The sequence below is a fragment of the Cibotium barometz genome, chromosome 23 (assembly GCF_041138505.1).
Source record: "Cibotium barometz isolate CiBa-2024 chromosome 23, ASM4113850v1, whole genome shotgun sequence".
NCBI lineage: Eukaryota > Viridiplantae > Streptophyta > Polypodiopsida > Cyatheales > Cibotiaceae > Cibotium > Cibotium barometz.
The window spans coordinates 52,131,093-52,154,007 of record NC_141068.1 but is presented as its reverse complement, the minus strand read 5'-3'; the positions used below and the strand labels follow the sequence as shown (position 1 = coordinate 52,154,007).

Genomic DNA, 22,915 nt, shown 5'->3' with positions numbered 1-22,915 from the left:
AGGATTGGGGAAGACGTGTGGGTTCTTTACTCCCCCAATAGAGTGGCGGAGTGGACGGAGTTTTGGATACAGGTGGGCAAGAGCTCTCATGTGCAGATTTCTGAAGTTTGGGTGGGGACTTCAACATGTAAGAGGATCCAGATGACAGACAGGGAGGAGGGCTGGACACTAGATCCAGAACAGAGTACTCTGCCTGGGAGGAATTGATTCTCACCATGAAAAGGCACAACCCTTGGCACCTCCCTGAGTTTGGTCGCACCTCTGGGAGCCTCCACTTTTCTAGATCCGACAAGAAAGATGCAGGGACCGAATCTTTCCTGCATTGATAGATTCTATGAGGATAAGTGGGCTTACATCCCAGACCCAGCAATGGTGGCCGCCACCTGTCTAGAGCCAGCCGCCGCCCGTTTCCACCATGTTTGGTGTTCAGTGGAGCTAGTGGACAGCACACCACCGCCGCCCATCTCACGGGTGGAGCTAGTGCAGGGGCATCCACTGCCACCAGAAGTTCCACCAAATCAGCTGGTGCTCAGCCCGTTTCCGCCACACCCTGATCTGGCAGCCTGAATTTTTGCCATGCTGATCATTGGTGCTGCTCATATGTCCAACTCTGCCTCTACACTCCGTGCTCCACCCTCCTCGGTGGCTTCACTTCGGCATCATCACCAGCTACCTGGGATCTTGTTCATCACTAGCTAGACTTTCAGGTATTGGTTTTTGTTTTGGGGCTCTCTCTTAGAGACATCTTTTGGATTAGGCTCCATAGGCACTCCAATTCTTGTGCACATACCGCGGAGCTTTGTTCTGCTCACTGAGGTACACATCTTGTTTATCGGTATACTTTGGCAATCGCATCTTTTATCTCATCATATCCCGGTGCCGTGTGTGCACACTCCTTTTTCTCTTGTGTTTCATGTAAGCTTTGAGTGGACAAAATTCTCATCCAAGGGGGGCTTTCTTGTTCATTGCACCTCACACTGCTTCGCGAAATCTCGTATTGTGAGGATATCCCAAAAAGCACCAAGTCAAACCAGGGTTTAGTGGATTCATAACCAAAGACCGTCTGACAGTCCAAACTACTCACTGTGGAACTTCATGATGAAGTGTCTTTCAATAGCCAAGGGTCTGTGGCAGATTGTTATGGAGCAAGAGCCTCGTCGTGCAACATTAGCAACCACAACCTCTTCGGCAACATCAACCACAACAAGAAGAGGGACCCAAACTACAGGTCCAATGGTAGCAGGAACTCGAGCAAAGCCGCCTCCACTCATTGAAGATCAAAGACAGTGGAATGCTAGTGATGCCCAAGCAATGGCCATGATCGCTCTTTTAGTCAAGTGATCCGTTATTCCTCACATCCAATCCCGCAGCTCTGCAAGGGTGGTCCTCGAGAACATGTTCCAATCCAGTAATGAAGCACGAGTCATGTACCTAATGCGGGAGATGGACAACCTAACCATGAACGAGAGAGAATCCATATCAAGTTTTTCGTCGTCCTTTCCGTCTTCTTCCAACACGTCTTCCGCTCTTGGGTTGGAGACTTTAACATGATTGAGGCAAGAGAGGACAAACTCGCAAGAGGCACTGCTACAGTCTCAGGCATTGGGTCCCCGGCGATAGAGTCACAGGAGACTTCTTTGAGATAGCACGCCCCCACAAGCGGAGAGATGGTGCCATTGTTTCTAACACCCCCCCCCCCCCCCCCCCCCCCCCCCCCCCGATGTAAGAGCCATCACCACTAATGTTTTCCTCTCTCTCCTCACAGGTGCCCCATTATCCCCTCGCACGCGAGAGGGTCTGGCGACACACGAGAGAGGTGGTGCCCTCCACTCTTCAGTCCTTTTTATTGACTCCCTTCAGTGCAGAGGAGCTAGCGAAGGCATTGATGGCTCTCCCTAGGGGCAAATGCCTAGGGGCGAACGGGCTTCCGATTTGTTTCTTTCTTTGCTATCGGGATCTCGCGGAAGGCGGCTTTCAAGCAACCTTCAACGAGATTATGACCACAGAAGCCATGCCAGAGCGGCTTTTAGAGGGTTTGAAACACTTGATTCCAAAGGAGGGTGCTGACAGATTGGAGTTCCAACAGTGGAGACCCATCACCCTTCTTGGAACCAACTACAAGATCTTGCCAAGGCCATCAACCGGCGACTTCAACCTTTCCTCCTTGACTTGATCCATGACACTTAGACAAGTTTTGTTCAAGATCGGAGCATTCTAGACAACATCTTCACCTTCTGAGAGACGACAACTTCGGCTAGGATGCGACAACAAGACCTCATAGTGCTACTCCTAGACTTTGACAAAGCTTATGACAAGGTTGATTGGAGCTTTCTCGAGGGCATGATACGCCAGATGGGGTTCCCTATGGAGTGGATCCGTGGTATTTGAAGACTGTACTCGGCCTCTCACAGTCACGCTCTCCTTTAAGGAGCCCGAGGCGACAGATTCCCCTTTTCTCGCTCGGTCCAACAGGGATGTCCTCTGGCACCTTATCTTTTCTTATTCGTCACTGAGACCATGAGCAGTTTTCTCTCAACTCAGGAGATGGGGCTCGAGGGATTGCGTCTTCCTCTCTGTACACAGGAGGAGCTACTAGACTCGGAGTTTGCAGATGACACAAAAGAATACCTATCAGGAGATGTGGGGAATCTCCAGAGATTCGCTGAGATGATCGAGATCCTTTGTCACGCATAAGGAGCGCAGATCAACTAGCACAAATCGTGTGGTTTCTGGGTAGACTCTGCACCCGCCCCGACTTGGCGCCCAGTTGAGGCTTTCCATTGGATGCCGAGGGGCACTCCAGTCCGCTATCTTGGATACCAATGGGCATAGATATCTCTGCAGAGCACCAGCTCGCCCCTCTTCTTTTGAGCATTCAGAAGAAGCTTCTGTACTGAGGTTCTGCGAGGCTCTCGTTAGTCGATCGAGTGGTGGTGACGAACCAGTCTGACTTGCCACCATGTGGTACATTACTTCCTATTGGGCCTTCTCCCGAGCATGCATTGGCCAGATACAACCGTTGATCCAAAACTTCTTATGGGCCGGTAGTGATGGGAGGCCTGCCTGGGCCAAGGTGGCATGGAGAGTGATCATTCAGCCACAGCGCAAAGGGGACCTAGGCATCATTGACCCCGCTTTTCAGAGTCGCGCCCTACTGGGCAAGCTAATTGTAAGAGGACTCCTTCCCGGTGGTGAGCCTCAGAAGGACTTCCACCTGGCCCGGATTTCAGCCCGTACCCCGAGCCTAGGGGGGGCCCTCGCCGGCAGAGATGCGGGCCCACAGATTTAGCCCAGCTTTTGAGGACAGATTTGCAGCCAGCTAATTCCGAGCTTGGGAGCACCTCAGGCCCGCCCTTAGGCCGCAGCTAGCTCTGGTAGCCTCAGAGGAGCGTCTTCGGTAGCCACAGATTTGGAACCCCCTGGTCCATTTACCCAATGGCCATATGTTGGGGGCCCGACCTCATGTAACATGGGGTGCGTTGAGCATAAGACCCGCCAGGTCCCTCGGAGATTGCCTAGCACACAGGCAGCTCCCCTTGGAGGTTGAGGAGAGAGGCCTGGCAAGGATCCGGGGTAGAGACAAACTCAACCTCGACATCGACTCTACTATTCCTCAGGAGTGGCTAATACCTATCCCAGACCCGACCCCCCCACAGTGGTTAGGAGTGTTTCTTACGCATGATATTCCACTGGCAATCCATGGGGCGGATGAGTGTTGTGGTTAGCTCACTTTTTCTATTGATCCGCATGGCAGATTAGAGAGATCTTCCTTGGAGGATTTCAATGGTTGTATCTTACAAAGGGTGAGGGTGATTGGATTTCAGGCACATGAGTGGCACATAGACCCCTTGCCAGCCAAGGTGGCAAAGGAGAGACTCTAGTGGCTATGGATTTGGGTTGCCAACCTCTCATGCTCCTCCAGTGGGACCCGGGAGAGTGGACTTGGCGTGATCCTGCTAATCGGGAAGAGACTCTGGATGCCCCCTTTTTCGCATACACAACGTGGCTAGGCCGCAGGATTCAAATGCCAGAGATTGAGGACACCTCAACAGCAGCAGTACATTGGCAGTCACACAGGGGCCCTCCCAACATTTTCTCACGGATCTTTGGAAGAGGCCCTAGGACAGTTTTCAGCCTCGAAATATCACCCTCTTTCTTTGGCTGATGGCACACAGGAGCTTGGCGGTTGGCATGTGGTTGGCCATTGGTGGTCGACCAGCACCTTGCCCGAGGTGCGGCCACCCTCAAAAGTCTTAGCGACGTTGTCTTTGGGATTTGCCCGAACAATCAACAAGCTTAGTAGTGGATTCTCCGCATCTTCACGATGGACAGGACCTCGAACTATATCATTGCATGGAGCACTGTTGCTTGGGCCACAAAGATTGAGGTTGTCAGGGCTTATGATGAGGATCAGGTCTCTCACCTCCGCATTCTGCAATACCAGTCACAGCCCCATCCAGTGACCACTGGAGACCGGGCTCCTGTCAGAGATGGGAGATTTTCAATAGCATTGCAACCTAGCACATATGGAGAGCTAGATGCAGCGCAGTGTAAACGGAGGAAGGGCAACTGAACACGGGAAATCTAATCAATCATGAAATCTGAAAATAAACATAAGCATGCCAGATAAAACAAGATGACAAATCTGCACAGTACACCACACTAGGGGCCAGAAGATGGGCTGACCCCCCCCCCCCCCCCCCCCCCATGGTTAGATTACCAAAAAGGAGTCTGTTTCCAATACAACTTTGCGGGTGCCCAGGGTTTACCACTAGCTGCACCTGTTTCTTCCAATACAATATGAAAACAAGAAAACATAACATAAACTCTCAGCACAAGTGAGCATTCCCGGCATCAAGCACATGCACGACAACTATGGACAGCCCATAGCACTCCCACATCAGCCCGGGACAACTCAACATCATCGTCTTCTTCCTGTCTGGCTCATAGAGCAAGTTGACCAGCCCTCAAAGGCTGTTTTCAGCAGTCATCCAGCCCTCAGTAGCCTCAGAAGAAATTGACCAGCAGCTGTACACAAGCCTGCAAGCCCTTGCTCAGAAGGAAAACTGTCCAAAAGCCCTCGACCAGCCCTTTCTCTCTGTTTTTATGGTATGTCCAGCCTCTGTTCAAGCTGTAAATCAGTTGGCCAGCAGTGGAGAACATGCAGAAGGGGTGGGCCAGCACCTCCCATGCACCTGTTAGGTTTTTGTCACGGTAGAAGGCTGTAAACAACCTGTAGAAGCAGTCGACCAGCTCCCACGCATCCAGAAAAGCAGGTGCTTCTCATAAAACTAGAGTATATTACGCTCCTCCACCAGTTTTAGCTCCCACATGTGCTTTTTAGGTCCAGAAGGGGGCACCTACTTGAAGGAGGCCCAAATAATGTCCAGTGCCCAGCTTTTGGCCGCCACGTGTATTAAATAAGTCTTGCTCAATGTGTACTCACTTATAAGTTGTCCGGCCACTTATAAGTGAGTGTGAACTTGCATCAATAATTATTAGCATGTGAGCTCATAAAGCTATAAATTGAGTTTTTGGGAATACTTTCCACCTGCAAAACACATGTAGACCACCTATCAGTCCCAAACAGGTGTGCACATACATGTCCATAGGGTGCCCAGGCATCCCCAATCCCATGGACAACACACGCAGAAATCTCAGGTATTGTCCAGGCAAACAAGACAAATCATCCAAAGATAAAATCAAAGTCATGCACACACATGAGTGCAGCTAGATTGGAAGAAACACCCATCTGCTTAGTTGTATTCGATAAAATGTCCACGGCTCATGATCCTTCCAAAACCTTCCCAGAACATAAATACAAAAGATCTCCAAGATAGCTAGCCCCAGAGAATTTCATCATGTCAAGCTCCATGGGCCATACATGTACACCATGTCAGGCCCCACAAGCCACACATGTACTATCATGTCAGGCTACACCGGCCATACATGTACTGTCATGTCAGGCTCCATATGCCACACAAACACACCATGTTACGCTACACCAGCCATACATGTATGTCATGTCAGGCTCCACATGCCACACATGAACAATAGAAAAATAGAAGCTGTAAGGAATTTTGTGACAGGAAGCCATCGAGGGTACCCACACTCCGCCTACGGAGTCCATCAGGAGCATTTGGCTCGACATCATCCATATCTTCCGCGGTTAGTGGGGGAAGTTGCAAGGTGGTTCAAACCGCATGCAGAAGCGGCGGGAAGCTTTCTTGTGGCGGCCTGGCCCTTTTCTCACTGATAGAGGTGGAGATCCCACTTGGCATTACAGACCACCTGTGTGGTTATCCCCCCCCCAATCCCCCTGTATGAAATAGCCTTCTCCTCATAGAGCGGCCAGCCGGAGGAGAAGTGCATCTTTCTCCACCTCTTGACTATTTGTTCCCAACCCATACATGGAGGCGAGTTTGTATCTAGCCCTTCGTGGTTGTATTTAGCCCTTTGTGGCTGTTTTTATTAACTAATGGAAGGATCTTTTTCCTGAGAAAATAAAATAGGAACTAGGTGGTGGTGTAAATTGGCACCTAATAACTTTAGTATTCTAGGTTTAAATAAAGTGGTTCTAGTGTGTGACCAGCCGCTAGTGTGTGGGTTCTTTTGTGCATGGGAACAACCTCTTAAGAGGATCTTATGTAAGCAATAATGTATGTAGGTGACACCTCTTATGGACACTCGGCATCATAGTTTGACATGTGGCATATGTGGTGGCAACATACGTGTATGCCTAATCTTTCAGTTCATCTCGTGTCCTCTTGCTAGTCACTCTTGTAAACCTTGTGATTAACCCTAATCTCCAACACAATCACATGGATCCCCATAGGTACTCGAGGCTTGCCTTGGAGTCCTCCAGACATCTAGCACTTGAGGGCCACCCTAGAGTAAGGTATGCTCGAATTTCCACTTGGTTCTCCAGATATGGGCCCCGCATGGACCCATCCCTTCATTACAAATTGGACTCCCCTTTTTCTCCAGCTCTCTCATGAGGGCACCAACTAGGTTATCCAAGGTTAGGTCCTCTCAACCTCTACACCCACTACACATGGATATCATAGCTCCCGCAGAAGATGCACTTCTACAAAGATCGCTTCCTCAGGCTCACTGAGAGGATGGATTCATCCACAACTGAGTGTTCACATGCCCCATGCCATGCGGATTGCGATACGGGTTTCATCCCACCGCCTCAAAGTGGAGACAGGGAGAGCTGATTGGGTCTTCAAAGCCGGGATCTCATACAGAGAATTGGTCGATTATGCCACACAAAAGTTTACATATGTCACTGCCCAGTATACTATGAGATTTGTGGGAGGTTTCAATGTCTGTTCTATGAGGGATTTGCCAACTTACTCTCACACAAGCTGTGGCCACAACGAGCCGAGCCTGGAGATCCGACATTGGAGACCCGTCACCCTCTCAGCAGGGACAACATACAAGATCCTGGCAAAGGGGATCAGCATGCATCTTCAGCCCTCCCTCCCAAATTGATCCACACTACTTAGACTGGCTTCATCTGGGACAGCATTATCCTCGATAACATCTTCACCTTTTGGGAGGCGACATCCACAACTAGACTTAGGGGGGAGGATATGGCTTGCTTCTTGACTTCAAGAAGGCTTATCTCAGAGTTGATGAGGCCTTTCTCGAGGGGACTATGCTAAGTCTTGGATTCTCGCATGCCTGGATTCAGGGAGTTGCGGCCCTCTACATGGGAGCTCACAGGTAGGTCCTCCAGGGCGGTCAAGGAGAGTGCTTTGCTATTTCCCGCTCGGTGCGCCAAGGCTGCCCGCTTACACCATTCCTCTTCCTTTTTGTGGCTGAGACCATGAGATCCTTTCTTCGAGTGCAAGATATAGGCATCTAGGGGTTGTGCTTGCCCATTTGCACTATGGAGGAGAGCTGTTGGGTGCAAAGTTTGCAAATGACACTGTCGCCCACCTCACAGGGTCGGAAGGGAACCTCCACTGCTTTGCAACAGTGGTTGAGTTCTGCCTGGCTTCACGGGTGAGGATCAACTAGCACAAGTCCTGTGGCTTTTGAGTTAGTAACACTCCCAACCCGACTTGGTGTCCAATTGACGAGTTCAAATGGATCCCTCCATGCACGGATGTGTAGTGTCTTTGATGCCAAGTGGGTATGATATTTCAACAGAGCAGCAAATAGCCCCACTCCTCCTGAGCACTCAAAGGAAGCTTATATATTGGAGCTCTGCCCATTTGTCACTTACACGGCGGGCGATGATAGCAAACTAGGTTCTTTTGGCTACCATGTGGTAATCACTTCATGCTGGGCCTTCCATCGTTCTTGCATTCGGCAGGTGCAACGCTTGATCTAGAACTTTTTTTGGTATGGAGGAGATGGCCACCCAACTCGAGCAAACGTCAGTGTTACACTAGCTCACGATGGGAGATCATCAGTAGCATAGTAGCTTGGCACATTTGGTGTGCCCGGTGCAGTGAGTACATCGACGGACTGATTACCCCTACCCCTACCCCCCCCCCAAAAAAATAAAAAAAGCTGAGGTCATTCGTTCCATCTGGGTGGACCTCAGACACACCCTCTGGGCCGTTTTGACACTTGACCAATGATTCGGAGCGCATGCAGCAACGGCACGAGGCTTTCTTGCATGCCCGGACCCACGGACCCTTCCTATCCAAAGAATGGACCCTTCTTATCCAGGGAATACAATGGAGTTTCTTGGCACTATAGGCGCCCATTGTGGCTTTTTCCTCTGCCTCCTGATGTAGCCTTCCTCCGATATAGTGGCCAGCCGAGGAGGGAGCCCCCCTTCCTTATCTCATATGTATATTTGGATTGCTTTTTAGCAGTCTTGTGTTCAGCCAAAGGGCTTGTTTTTTCTTTATAACTAATAGAAGGATCTTTCTTTCTTTTCTTTTTCTTTTTTTTTATTTTTGGTTGGGGAGAGGAAGAGAAGCACAGAGAAGAAGAGCAAGAGAGGCAAGGAGAATAAAGAAGCAGCAAAAAGAGAAGAAAAAGAGAGGAGCCGGGAATGCACGATGTAAAGGGAAAGAAGAAGTAAACAGCAAGGACAGACCCTACCTCCCACCGCACCAAATCCCCTTCCAGCAAGCACACCTCCAAGCAACACCGGCCCTCAACTCTCATTCCCCGACACCTTGATGCAACACCAACTCTCAACCCTCAAATAGGTTTGCGAGGCAACTTTCTCAACCCTCTTTTTGCAACTTATTTGGCTCAACATAGAGTGGTAAAATATCAAGCATGGGGCTAATGACTATAAGTGTAGACATTAGGGTTTGCATAGGAGAACCTAAGCTAAGGTGGATGAAAGATATCCATCGTGTGTAGAAAGAAAGATATATTATGCATCCACAAAGACCCAATGGACCTATCAGACCAAAGTGATATAATAATGACCATGGCATATCTCATCATGGAACGGAAAATAAAAAAGAACAAATCAAAACTCTCTCGTTGGAGTGATATACAAAATTGTCCATGGAAATCTCATCATGGAATACAAGAAACATGAAACATGAGAGGATCATCAATTCCCAATAGATGGTATACCACGCTCCAAAATATCATGCATGGGGCTAATTAGTATGGTCAATAGGTCTCCCTCAGCTATGTCACGTGGAAAGGTAGCTCCATGGCGGTGGAGCATGTACTAGATCTAGAACTGACGAGGGGATCGTTGCCGACGTTCTGAGGGGCCAGGGGCGTCAGGCCCACTGGAATGCGGAGGCCCAGTCCGAGGTAACTCCTCTCGAGCAAGGTGGGTCAGAGCAACACAAGGTGGGTCCACATGATCCACTATATGGGTGTCCTCCACCTCCTAGGTCCGGAAGACACTAGTGATGGTTGGTTAGCAAGGGAGGGGTTGGGGTGGTTTGGGCCAAAGCTCTCTCAAGAAAATGTCGTTGTGTCTGCATAGCTCAAGCAACAAGAAATGAAATGAAATAAAATGATGTGATAATGTCCCTAAGAGGCCATAGTGGCCTATGAGACCAAAACTGAGAGTACATCTGAAGTTGGTATCTCATCAAAGAGAACAACTAAATGAGACTAAAAAGTACAATAAACTGATTGTCCTACAGTTATAAGAACAGACCTGTAAGACTCTAAGATGATACTGAGAAGAAAATACTGAAAAATGTATATCAGGTAGATCCATGTATGATGATCAGTTGAACTATTGCCCTCTCCTTAGATCAAGTATCTCCGCCATGGGACTGTCTAGAATGGAGAGGTCATAGAAGCGAGGTAGGCGCCTCCAATGCCGAGCAATAATGGCTCTGATCTGGCGATGGTGAGGATGCCATGGTCGAGATCCTGGTGGGCGTGGCCGACCAACACGACATAAGATAACTGTTCTATCAGTGGTGACTCCCTGGGAGCGTGGTCGGTGCCCTGATAACCCAATGGAGGAGGTATCAGGAGGTGTGTGGGCTGGGTTGCTGGTGCTGGTGCCGAAGAAATCTGTCAGGGTCCTCTCTCAAGGTACATCATGGCTCGGCCTCCTGTCTGCCAAGAGGGTCTCTCTGTCTCTCCTGAGCTCAAGGAGAAACAATCCCAGGGATCTCTGATCCTCAAACTCCATGACCCTGCGTAATGGCCCAAAACCCTCTCGGAAGAGGCAGTGATATCTCCCTAGGATCTCATAATAGACTGTACATTGGCAAATGTAGTGTTCCTCTGTCTCTACCTCCTCGTAGCATAGCTGCTGACAAATGCGGTCATCCACGATCTGATGCACATATCGCTCTGTCTCAATCCGCAGCTGGTGTGATGAGGTCTGGATCTGTCCAATCCCACAACGTATCCCATGTGATAGGTGTACATCCATGTACGCCGGGCAGGTGATAAAATCATCCGGTGAGAGGTGTAGAAAATGGCTCTTGTAATAAGCCATTTTCGTGCCCAAGGGCTCAAGGGGGCTAGTCCATGTCCTCTCTGTGTCCACTCTGATCATATCCATCCTGATCACGCGGTTTTGCTCTGAGCGGGTGAGATCCAAAAATGGACAATCCAGACTGTACTGAAAGGGTGGCAGTGCCTCTATCCGCAAACCATGTAGGTCAAACCATGATCTCATCTGAGCGTACCAACAATGAGTATCTCCATCCTCTGCCAACTGTATGGATGAGGTCAATGCCAATCGGGAGTACCTCTGTTGAGGGAGCTCCCATGGCCGCTGTAAAAACGTAACTGCTTGGAATAGGGCCTTGGTTACTACTAGTGGGGCACCTAGCTCAGCCCGAACAATCTCATGAGGTACTGATGATTTGCTTCGAATCTTGTGGGCAATCATCATAATCAGTGGTCTCTCCATTTGCCTCCATCCCTCATCTGTCCCTCTCTGAGATCTGTGATATATACTGGGTCCCCAAATTGGAGCTCCGTACAGGAGGGTCGGTGTGACAAGCGTATCAAATAGCCACAATTTGGTGCCTGGCTCGTGAAACTGTATGTGTGCAAACTGCCTCTCAAGTGCCCCCAAGGCTGCATGCCGTCGAGCTAATCTAGCTCCTGCCTCCTTCAGGGAGAAACGCGGTCCTATGAAAGTAACTCCCAAGTAGACATATGACCTAACGTACTCTACCAGCTCCCCTCGGAAAGTGAATTGAGACTCTGATCTCGTCACCCGTGCCTGTGTGGTGTTAAACACCAGAACCTTGGTTTTCCCAAGGTTCACTGTCAAATCTCTATCCACACAGAAAGCCTGTAATGCATCCAGGTGTCTCTATAATCCCTCCGGAGACTCTGAAATTAGAACACTATCATCAGCATATAACAAGATGGGCATCAACACCCCTAGCAGGCATACCCCTGGGCCTCCCAATCTGTCTACATAATCAAAAACCGCATCAATGTACAGTCCAAAGAGGGTGGGCGATAGCGGGCATCCCTGCTTCACCCCTATCGTGCTGGTCACCCTATCAGATAGTCTGCCTGGAGCTCGGACTCTGCCTGTCTCACAGACTCATACAAAGCATATATCCCCCACTGCATATCCTCGAGTACCTCAATGTCATGCAATTTGTGCATAAGCGTGGCACGTGGTACAGTATCGAAGGCTTTGCGGAAGTCCACAAAGCAACAGTGTATCCTTCTCTTTTGTGCCTTGCCCTCTTCAATAAGTGCCCGAAGTGTCAGTATGTGATCAAAGGTAGTAAATCCTCTCCTGTAGCCAGCCTGTCCATGTGCTCCATGACCATGCCTCTCTGCCCATCGGCTCAACTCCACGACTCCAATATAGAGCCATGTAATTTGGCCAAGTAATGACCAATCATGATCGTCCTGTAGTTGCCTGGTACCATGGGGTCCCCACTCTTAAAGAGTGGTACAATGATATGCTCTGTCCAGCTTGTCGGGAAACCCTCACAAATGGCACGATTAAACACATGTACGATGAGCGGAGCCAAAGTGTCTCGTGCATATAAGAAGTGCTCTCCAACTAGCCCATCATGATCTTGTGCCTTTCCATTCTGTAACCTGTCTATCGCATCTAGCACCATCCGCATAGTAAAAAAGGTACTGCTAGCCGGTCTAGCTCCCAGTGGAGGGGGGTGGGGGGCTGTCTTGGTGCATCATATAGCTCTCTAGCATAAGTATGCCATGCCTCAGGTGCAGTAATCGGAGTACCAGGCTGTCTCTCTTGAAACATCTTCCATGCCCTCTTGCTGTCCTTCCCCGGGAAGAGTTGGTAGATCTCCTCCTCTACCTTAGCCAGATAGACTCGTTTCTTCCTCCGCACAAGGCGCCAAAAGATCATCCTAGCCTGTCTATGCGTGTGAGACCCAATGGCAATCTCACGCTGTAGCTGTGCTCGTGTCTCACGACACTCATCATCATACCAACCGTTAAGTGGGGCAATTCTGCGGGGGTGGGAAGAAGGGATAATAGTGCAGGGAAACGCATATGAGGCGGATGCATGTAGTACACCTACCAATCCTCTCATGATCTCGTCTAGAGGGCTATGCAGGTCTAAAGCGAACAAGCCATCAGATACTGCATCTCGATAAACCCCAACTGTCTCACCACGTGTAAACTAATATCTCGGGTACCTAGGTAGATGAGTGGCTGGCCCATCTCTCGGGGATCTACCTACTAGTGTGAAACTCAGGTATGCATGATCGGCTGCTATGCCGATGGGCCTACTGGAAATCGTGAAACCCCGCACATCATGTATCAATGAAGGAGATCCCATCAAGTAGTCCACTGTGCTCGCTCCCCCTTTAGAGTTCCAGTGTGTAAGAGCATCTGATCCTTGCCATCTCGATAAGCCATTGTATATGACCAACCCATGTGCACTCCCGAGTGTGAGAAAATGCCTTCCATAATCTGTAATCTCGCCCTCATCCTGTGCTGATCTCTGCAACCCTACATCCTCTGCCGTGATCTCCCGGTACATAGCCTCCTGAGTATCTTACAACTCTGTCTGCTCTGTGCCTGTACGTGCATTAAAGTCTCCCAATAGTAATATGTCTTTCATGCTGGCAAACCTCATGATATCATCATATAGTGGTATATAGGGCGACTCTCCTGATGGTGCAAGTGGGCTGGGGGACAGTAGCATACCGCCACATATAGCTCGCGGAGCCCCTCTGTGCATATTCGGACCCACATGTACCTCACATCTGCATCTCTATGTACCACATGTATTTTGTCATGAAGCTCCTCCCTGTAAAGTATTGCCACTCCTCCAGATCCTCTGGTACCTCCCAGTGTGCATGGCTGAGGGCGGAAAACTAATTCCCATCTATAATCCCGAACGTCAGGAAGCCTCTTGTTTGTGCACTGATGGGTCTCCGTATACATAGCAATATCACTATGTCTGAAAGTATCCTGCATTTGTTCTAAGGGCTCCGTTGCAATTCCACACCATGAATCGCAAGGTCTCATAGGCCGCGCACCGTCAAGCGGGCCTCCTCTCCGTAATGATGACTCGGCCATCTCTGTATACCGCCCACTTTCCCTCTTTCCTTGCCTCAAGCACATGCGGCATGTATTCCTTCCGGTGTGCTATCTGTGCCGGTGTAAGGTCCTCATCCAAATAAATCTGTTCCCCCTTAAGGGCCATCCTTTTGGAGAGGAAGGCCTTCTTCTTCTCCAAGTCACCAAACCTGATGATCAACATCTTCGCCCTGGTTTCATCTCTGCCTACTCGCCATGCTCCGGTAATGGGTACATCAGTGGCTCCAATTTTTGTTGCAAGAGCTTTTGCATCCTCTTGGGGATTTCCCTTATCTTCCCACCCAACTACACGTACATGTAAGGCACGTGCCCGTCTCTTGGCTTCCTCTTCCAATGTAGCATTCATCACCTCTACTTATTGACTGGTGTATCCTTCTGTTTTTTTACTACTTCAATCCATGGGTTGACTTCCTCAATTTGTTTCTTTGTGGCACTGGCAATTTCAGCCCATGAATGCATTTCCTTCTCACCTGCAGCCACTTTTGCCTTACATGATTCTAAAGTGTTTTGCATTTCTGTGATGTCTTTTTCGGGGTCAGCCATACATGTCTTCAAAGTGCCTTCGTACGATGCAGCTGTTGTGCCAATCTCTCGGAGCATGTCATCCTTCCATTTCTGCATCTCTTTTTTCCATAGTTGTCACGGTACGAAAATACGATACGGTACGGTACGATACCGTACGGGAATATTCGGTGCGATATGAAATTTTGGGATACGGTACGATAAAATACGGTTTTTATTTTTTACACTTACAAGCTATGGAGCTTCAAGCTTGAATGTGAGGGAAGGTTGGGAGGGGAGGAGTCTACAGTGCTTGAGAAACCAGTACATGGATATGTGTCTCTCCCGGTTGGATCTCCCGATTGTCTCCAAAAAAGAACCTGGATGGGTAATGCAATACCAAAGGTCTCCCAGTGTAGCGTTTATGACTAAGGGACCGTCCTTGCACAAATACGAGGAGTGCATCTAGGGTGATAAGTTTAGGGACTCCTCTCTAGATCAAAATGGCCATGTCCAAATGTTCTCCCTTGTGCATAACTTGAGAATCTAATTGTCTAGCCTACCTATACCAGGGATCCCCAAGTGATGTAGCAAGATTCTCTCATCCTACCAATCAAGTGTACACTACCAGTCTACCTCGCCAGATTTTTTAGGTCTCTCCACAACCCCATATGGAATACTGAGTGGACACGAAAGTTGCGAAGTATTGCGAGCATTTGGGATCTTCGTAAAGCAGGGTTTCTATTTTTTTTAAGCATTTGGAAAAAAAATTTCAAGGGAAAAAAAATTTGGGGGGGGGAAAAAACACCTAACTCGTACCGTACGATATCATACGAATTCATACGGTATCGTACCGTACGACTCGTACGTACGAATAGGTTCGTACGCGTACGAGAAACAACTATGCTTTTTTCATTTCCGTGTGCATCAAGGCTTGGGCTAATTCCATCTCAACCCGTACTTGGGCTTGCATTTCTCCCTTCAATTGGACATATATCTCTTCCTTCAGCGTTTCGTATATCACTTTCCTTTGGGCATGCATCTGCTCGGTCCATTCCTTTTCAAGCTCCTGTCGCATGGTGTTCATCGCTGTCCTTCTGTGAAGCTGTAGCTCCTCATAAAGGGCCTCATCTCATCGGGCCATCTTCGTAATCCTTCGTGAGCTAGGGGACATGATTCCTTCCCTCAGTCTTCTGTGGGGTAGGCATTTGGTGCCTTCATGGGGGTGTGAAAGGTTGTCTCACCATCCTGTTCCCCCTCTAGGGGTTGAGACATGTTTTCCCCTTGAGCAAGGGTGGGTGGGAAAAGGGCGCAAAACTGAGAACTGGCAATGCACCTTACTGTACCTCTTGCACCTTACTGTTTGCACCTGCGCAGCCTGCCAATAGTCCTCCAGCCGTCTGCAGTTCTACCCGACAGTATGCAGAAGAGAGAGAAAGGGAAGCATAGTCCCTTCTGTGCTTTCTGCAACTACCTGCAAACCTAGGCGCCTCCTGTAGTCCTATTTGCCTGCAGCCCTGCACCTTACTGTACCTTTTCCCCGACTGTACCTCCCAGAAGACAAAATGTATCTACCCTTGCAAAGAGAGCAAGAGAGAGGGGTAACCAGCACAATCTATCAAAGAACCTGTCCACTGGGTCGAGGACAAACACTGGTTGCACAGACGAGAGCACGGCGGCTACCTCCAACTCGACCGCCACTGGTTGCACAGACGAGAGCATGGCGGCTACCTCCAGCTCGACCGCTATCCAGTGGGTCGAGGACGGACAACTGGTTGCATAGACGAGAGCCCGAGAGAGAGAGAGAGAGAGAGAGAGAGAGAGAGAGAGAGAGAGAGAAGAGAGAGAGAGAGAGAGAGAGAGAGAGAGAGCTGTATTAACGTCTACTGGAGGCCGAACTCGACCTATGAGACAAATCAATGTACAATTGTCAATGTACAAGAGCCCTAGGCAACGTTGGTTTGGGAAGTTAATGATCCTGGAGAGTGGACCAAATCCCTCACGAAACAAACAGTGAAACCTCCCGCGGATCTCTTAGTATACCAAGGAGCGGCATATGTAAAGTTTCTCTGTCTCAACCTCTGTGTCACATAATCAGCAGATCCTCTCCTCCCTGGGTCTCCGTATGAGCTCCCCATCTCTGAAGACGTGCTCATGCATGGCATGGGACATGTGAACACTCAAGTGCCCAACTGTTGGATGAATCCATCCTAAGTGAGCGTGAGGAAGTGATCTCTATCGAAGTGCATCTTTGTTGGGAGCTCCGAAGGTGTGATCCATGTGCAGTGGGTGTAGAGGCTAAGAAGATCTAACCAAATAACCTGATCGGTGTCCTCATGAGAGAGCCGGAGAAAAGGGGAGTCCAAACTATACGTAAGGGGTGGTAGGCGGTCGCAAAGCCCGTATACTGAGAACCAAGTGGAAACTAAGGCATACTATACTCCAGAGTGGCCCTCGAGTGCTAGCTCTCTCGAGGACTCCAGGGCAAGCCTTGGGTAGCTACGGGGATCCATGTAACTGATGCGATGGAGGTATGTGATTGTCTAGAAGAGCGCATCCACTACCATCGCAGCTGCAGCAAACCTTGCCTGGATAATCCGGTGTGGGACTGATGGTTTGTTGCGGATCATATGGGAGAACATCATGACCTAGGGCCTCTCAACTCGCAACCAATCCTCATCCGATAAATTTGCTTCTCCATACATCAAGGCTAGTGTGACAAGGGTGTCAAAAAGCCAACCCTTCGTCCTCGTCTCCTGGAAATGTGCCTGGAAGCATTGCCACTGAAGTAAGCTCAAGGCTACATATCCCCGTGTCACTCTGGTATGTGCTATGGTAAGCATGGCGAACTGAGAATCTACAAAGGATCCACTCTATATGTGAAGCTCAAACTGGATGTGAAGGGGCAAGAAGTATTGAAGACCATTACTTTGGTTTTACCAAGGCTAATAGAGAGGTCCCGTTGAGTGCAGAAGTCTTGTAAGGCATCCAGCTGTCTCTCAAGCCCCTCCACTGAATCTGAGAGGAGGAGGACGTCATCTGCATAAAGTAGTAGGGAGATCAATATGCCTGCCAGTGTGGGACCAACCCCGCCTAATCCGTCAATGAAGCTCATCAATGTAGAGGCCAAAAAGAGTGGGTGATAGAGGGCAGCCCTGTTTCACCCCAATAGTGTTGGAAATCTCCTACGATGTACCCCCTAGGCTTTCACTCGTTCAGTGCAAACTCATAGAAGGCAATGATGCTATCCATGTCACATGGGACTCCTATCTCCAATGAGGGGATATGCAACCCTTGGCTCGCTAGAGAGGTAATGCTCACAGATACAATTTCAGGAGCCAAGAACGAAGCCTTGGCTATTTGATACTCTAGTTACACCTACACTACTGTATGGTGCGCCCCCATCTGGGGTCCCAGCTTATACCATAGGAGGAGACAGAAGAGAGAGCTGGCCGAGACAGATACAGAGGAGGTATATGATGGGTGGAAGCCGATGGAGAGGCCCCTAGTGGCAATGATCTCGCGCATGATTAGGAGTAAGCCATCAGTGCCACATGAGATTGTGTGGGCACAGATGGGGGCTGCACCGATAGTGACAGAGGCTCTATTCCAGACAGTGGCATACTGGCACAGGCCATGGGAGCTTCCACTTGATAGATACCCCCGGCTAGCCCTGGAGTCCTCGAGATAGCTGACACTCGAGGGAGATACATAGTGCTGGTATGCATAGGTAGGCACTTGGTTTGGCATGCATGGCATGCACATGGAGGCACTCCCCCCGTTCCAGTACAGCATAGAGGCCCCGTCTTTTGCTCTCAACCACACAGAGCAAACAGGGTTATTAGGAAGGACATTGTCAGACTGGATACTCAGAGGACATGGAGTTCACCTAGTCATCCACTAGGGACAAAGATGGCCTTCTACAAAGATCACCTCCTATGCCTAATAGAGGATAGCTTTATCATCCGCCCACGCTACATGGACACACACCTACCTTTTGGAGTGTTATGTGCGATTGGCCAGATCCACGCCTCGTCCCACCAGCTGAGAGTGGAGACTACCAGATATGGGCCCAGGGCGGCCGCACTAGAGGACAGGATATGCCAGCTCTGTCACTAGGAGCCCGAGACAGAGGATCATTACATATGCCGATGCCCTGTATACTATGAGATTTGGGGGAGGTTCCACTGCCTCTGTCGAGCTGGGTTTGGACCACTTTCCAAGATCATGGACTTCCCGGATCAGAGATGCCTGTGCGACTGTTTCTTCTAGAGCTCCGCAAACACAAGGAGTCCTTAGTGAGATCTAGATTAGCTGTACTTGCTCGAGGACCAGCACAGAGTGCTCTCACCGACTTCTTCTAGACCAACGCTCCGAGGGCCGATCCACCCACCATACCCGGACCACAAGCTAGTGCAAGAGCTCCGCCGAGAGGTGTGACACTCAACAGAGCCACTAAGTTATGAAGAGCTCGATGCCCCAGACCCCATGGCCCTCGCCCACGGCCACACACACCACCACAGGAGGATCCAGGCCATCATCTCCCATCATCGTAGGACCTTCTCGCACCGGCTTTATTTTACCACCTTAAGCACCATGTCACAGCGGCCCATGAGGAATGTATTAGGGTAATATGAGAGCTCTCTGCTCATGTACCTAGATCAGATTTTATAGTTTTAGATTTTTGTTATCTTTCTTTATTACTATTTTGTACCCAAGATGATGTACCTCATGGATACGAGGATATGCTGCCCTAGGGATGCTAGAGAAGATGTGCTCACAAGTACAGTTTCAGGAGCCCAAGACCAAATTATGGCTCTTTGATACTTTGGTCTCCCCTACTCTACTATATGGTGCCCCTATTTGGGACCGAACCTAGATCATCGCCGCCACCGCATGGGGGGGGGGGGGGAGAGAGAGAGAGAGAGAGAGAGAGAGAGAGAGAGAGAGAGAGACCTCTTGTTATGATGATTGCTAGGATGATACGCAGTAAGCCATCAGTCCCACATGAGATCATTCGAGCAGAGACGGCTGTTGTACCACTCGTAGTAGAGGCTCTTACCAGGTCAGTATCTTTCCTCCACAGTTTAAGGGAGCTCCCTTGACCCAAATATGCTAGGCTCGCTTTGGAGTCATCACGACATCTTGCAGAAAGGGGAGATGAACATGCTGGTAATCATAGATGACTACATGGTTCGGTCAACATGGGATCTCGATGGATAGATTGCCACGTTTTCAGTACTCTTCAGACGCCCCTTCTCATGGACCACAGAGAGTACCGGCAAAGCAGCGTATATGTCAGCTATGTCAGCTAGAGCCAGAGACGGAGGAGCACATCTGCCGATGCCCCGTGTACTATGAGATTAGAGGGAGGTTCCATTGCCTTTTCAGAGAGGGGTTCGGCCCCCTTGCCAAAGTGATGGATTACAGTGACCAGAGATGCCTAGGACTTTTTCTACTAGAGATACGCTGGCATAGACAGACTCTCATACGTGGAGGAGTAGCACACACAGGTCCTGTGCAGAGACAGCTTACTGATTTCTTTGGGAGCACCACTTCAGCACAGTAGAGGCAGGGTCAGGACACAGCCGCATCCACATCCAGAGGGGTAAATCTTGAGCGTGCCTCTCAGCTATGTCGAGCCAGACGCCCTAGACCTCCGGGTATCCGTAGCAGATCCAGATGGCATGGGAGGATTAGAGAGATCATCGCAAATCACCAGCAGATACCCTCCAGGCAGTTCACCCTGGAGGAGCTTGTCTTCATGCTTCAGCGACCTATGAGGGATTTCATCCCCACTGAGGGCCCGTCTATACCCTCACACATTCATGAGCCTCACGCGCCCAGAGATGTCTGTGTGGACACCTTCATCCCCTCTTAGTAGGTTTCCCATGTTTCCCATTTTCCCATGTTACTCTTGATCTCTAGATCTTTAGATCTTTTCTCACTTTTTTCTGTTACACACCACTGACATTTGTACTTCATCTGACCAGATTATTTGTAACTTTTAGTCTCATAGGTCATTTTGGCCTTTCGAAGATGTTAATACAGATTTAGACGCTTAATATATCTTTCTTTCGTTCTTTCTCTCTCTCTTTGCACTGCACACCCTTGGGCCGCCCTGCTATTCGCGTTGCACACCCCTGTTCGTGCTACATGCTAGTGGCTCCCTGCCCCTTTGCACATGTAGCTCAGCATGTCCTACCCACCCAGCTCCGGCACCCAAGGCAGCAACTAGGGGGCAATAGCCAAGATGAGCCTACAAGAGGTGAAGACATACATCAAGACTCTAGAGGACAACACCAAGAAGGCGTTGATCGAGCAGAAGAAGGTGTCAGACAGGGTCCTGAACCAGCACGAAAAACAGTTGGAAGGCCTTCGCAAGGAGACACAGGCAAGAATAACAAGATCCACGACGAGAACACAATGTTAGCTTGAACAAGACATAGAGCTTCCTCCAAATTCTCACGACCTCTAGTACCTTTGGTCCAAGCAAACTTGAGTTGGTCAGTTCTTTTGTGCAGTACCCTTTTGGAAGTAGTACAGCTAAGACCAGCTGCAATCTTAGTGAGGCAGAATGTGACACACCTCTATCCTTTAGGGTGGTCTGCTTCACAAGGGTGGGCAGCCACCATCACGGAGGGGACGAACAAGGTGGACAGCAACAGCAAGGCGGACAACTGGAGGGCAGACAGCAGACGGACGACTCCAGATTCAGGTGGGCCAAATAGATCCCAGGCGGCCAGGTATGGACCGTCAGGTGGACGCCCAAACATGAACATGCCGGCCATTTTTGGGATGCTCTTGCTGGCGAACAAGCTCAGAACTAACCCATGACTGGCTTGAAGCAGGTCAACCAGCGTGTACTGCAGCCGATGACAACAGTCCTCCCACCTCCCTCCCTCCTCTCCTTCCTGCTTCATTGATCAATCATCAACCTTCCCTCTTGAGCTGTAAAGGAGCCCAGGTGCTCAGAAGAGTGTGATAAAGGCAGGGTGCCGCAAGAGGTCATCACTTTCTTAGGTTTAAAGTTGATTGCGAAACATTCTTTGTATTTTGGAGCATTGCTCACATTAACATCGACCTTACTAGTACGTTGCTGGAGTGCTTGCATTTTGTGATCTAGCCAGTAGTCTTACAGAAAGGGCTCAAGTCACTTAATTTACCAGACCAAGACTATGAAAAAATGTTCCAAGTTTTGCATAATTAGGACCTTCATTTTTCGTAGGCTGTTTGGAATTGGTGCCAGCAGTTCCCTTTGCTGACTGTGCAAGTTTTTCTTCTCTCAGCCTCTTTCCTCTAAGAACTGGGCCGTCACCCTTGCTCGTCTCCGTGCAATCTGAAACGAGTGCATTGGTTGCCTCTGGCCTTCTCTGCATTCTGCACTTCTTTGAAGCTGGAAGAAAAAAGTCTGCAAAAAAAGTCAGCAGAAAGTTGTCGTGTGTCAGTTGCTTGCCAAGAGAAAAAAGGCCATAAATAAGACATTTGTTGTGAAAAAAAGACTTTGGCTGGACCTACCACTTTGGGTAAGCTTAGAGTCATTGTCACAGCTAATATTTGTTGACTTTGAAATAAGCGATTTATGTTCATCTTGCTTTTTGAAGGCAGAACCTGACAAACAAAGCCAAACATATTACATGTGTTCTTGTGGGAGAGCCTGAAAAATAAAAGCAGCATCAAGACTACAAGCAAAAACATGGTAGTCCATTTGGGCCATCTATGAGGACTAAAAAGTCTAACCAGAATTCAAGCTCAAGAACCTCTCAATGAGAGGGAAGGCAACCCAACAATCTTGCTGGTAACCCCTATTTCTCTAAGAAGTCTAGCTTGCAAATTTTACTAGAAGATAATGTAAGATCTATGGATTCAAGGAAGCCACAAGAAGGATAAGCTTAGGACAGGGGGCAATAACCCCTTATTTAATCCTACTTCTATTGGGCCGGCAGGCTACAAAGACCACCAAAAAGAGTGGAAGTTTATGATCTCTGAATAGAGTAAGTCCAAGAGGTTACTTTGTCAAAGCTACTCACTCACCCCATGTCCATTCAAAAGAGACATGAAAATATTGTCATGCTTTTTAATTAGCCAATCAGCTCCCCCACATGGGGAGCACAGATAGGCATCACTCAAACTGAAAGGCTCCTTTATGCAACCTCGGCTACCACATGAAGGCTCTACAGCAATGTACCTTCTTGTTTGTAAGAATCTAAAAGAAAACTCCTCTTTTCCAGTACGGCCTGGCTTTCACAAGCTAAATGATCATCAACAATGTACAAATTGTTTTAACATTATTACCCTATTAAAGTCACATAATTAGGAACACGGATAAGAAGGCCGCAGTTTAAGGAGACAAGGCAAGGGCACCGCGCGGTAGCAATTACTTAACAATGTAATTATGCACAAAGATCATTTAAATGGATGATCATGCACAAGGACACTACAT

General features: G+C 49.1%; 1 protein-coding gene across 3 annotated transcripts in view; it reads right to left on the bottom strand.

Annotated features, from left to right (window-relative positions):
- LOC147626078 (uncharacterized) overlaps nt 1-22,915 on the bottom strand; it is a 79,253-nt gene that overhangs the window by 20,932 nt on the left and 35,406 nt on the right. For all 3 annotated transcript variants that reach the window (XR_015268771.1, XM_086817644.1, XM_086817642.1), the window contains exons 3-4: nt 21,991-22,083; nt 21,686-21,883 (exon numbers count right to left, since the gene is read on the bottom strand). Coding sequence is in view for 2 of the 3 variants with exons in the window: in XM_086817644.1 (XP_086673770.1) it covers nt 21,686-21,883; nt 21,991-22,083 (291 nt within the window). In the remaining variant the exon portion in view is untranslated. The remainder of the gene's footprint in view (nt 1-21,685; nt 21,884-21,990; nt 22,084-22,915) is intronic.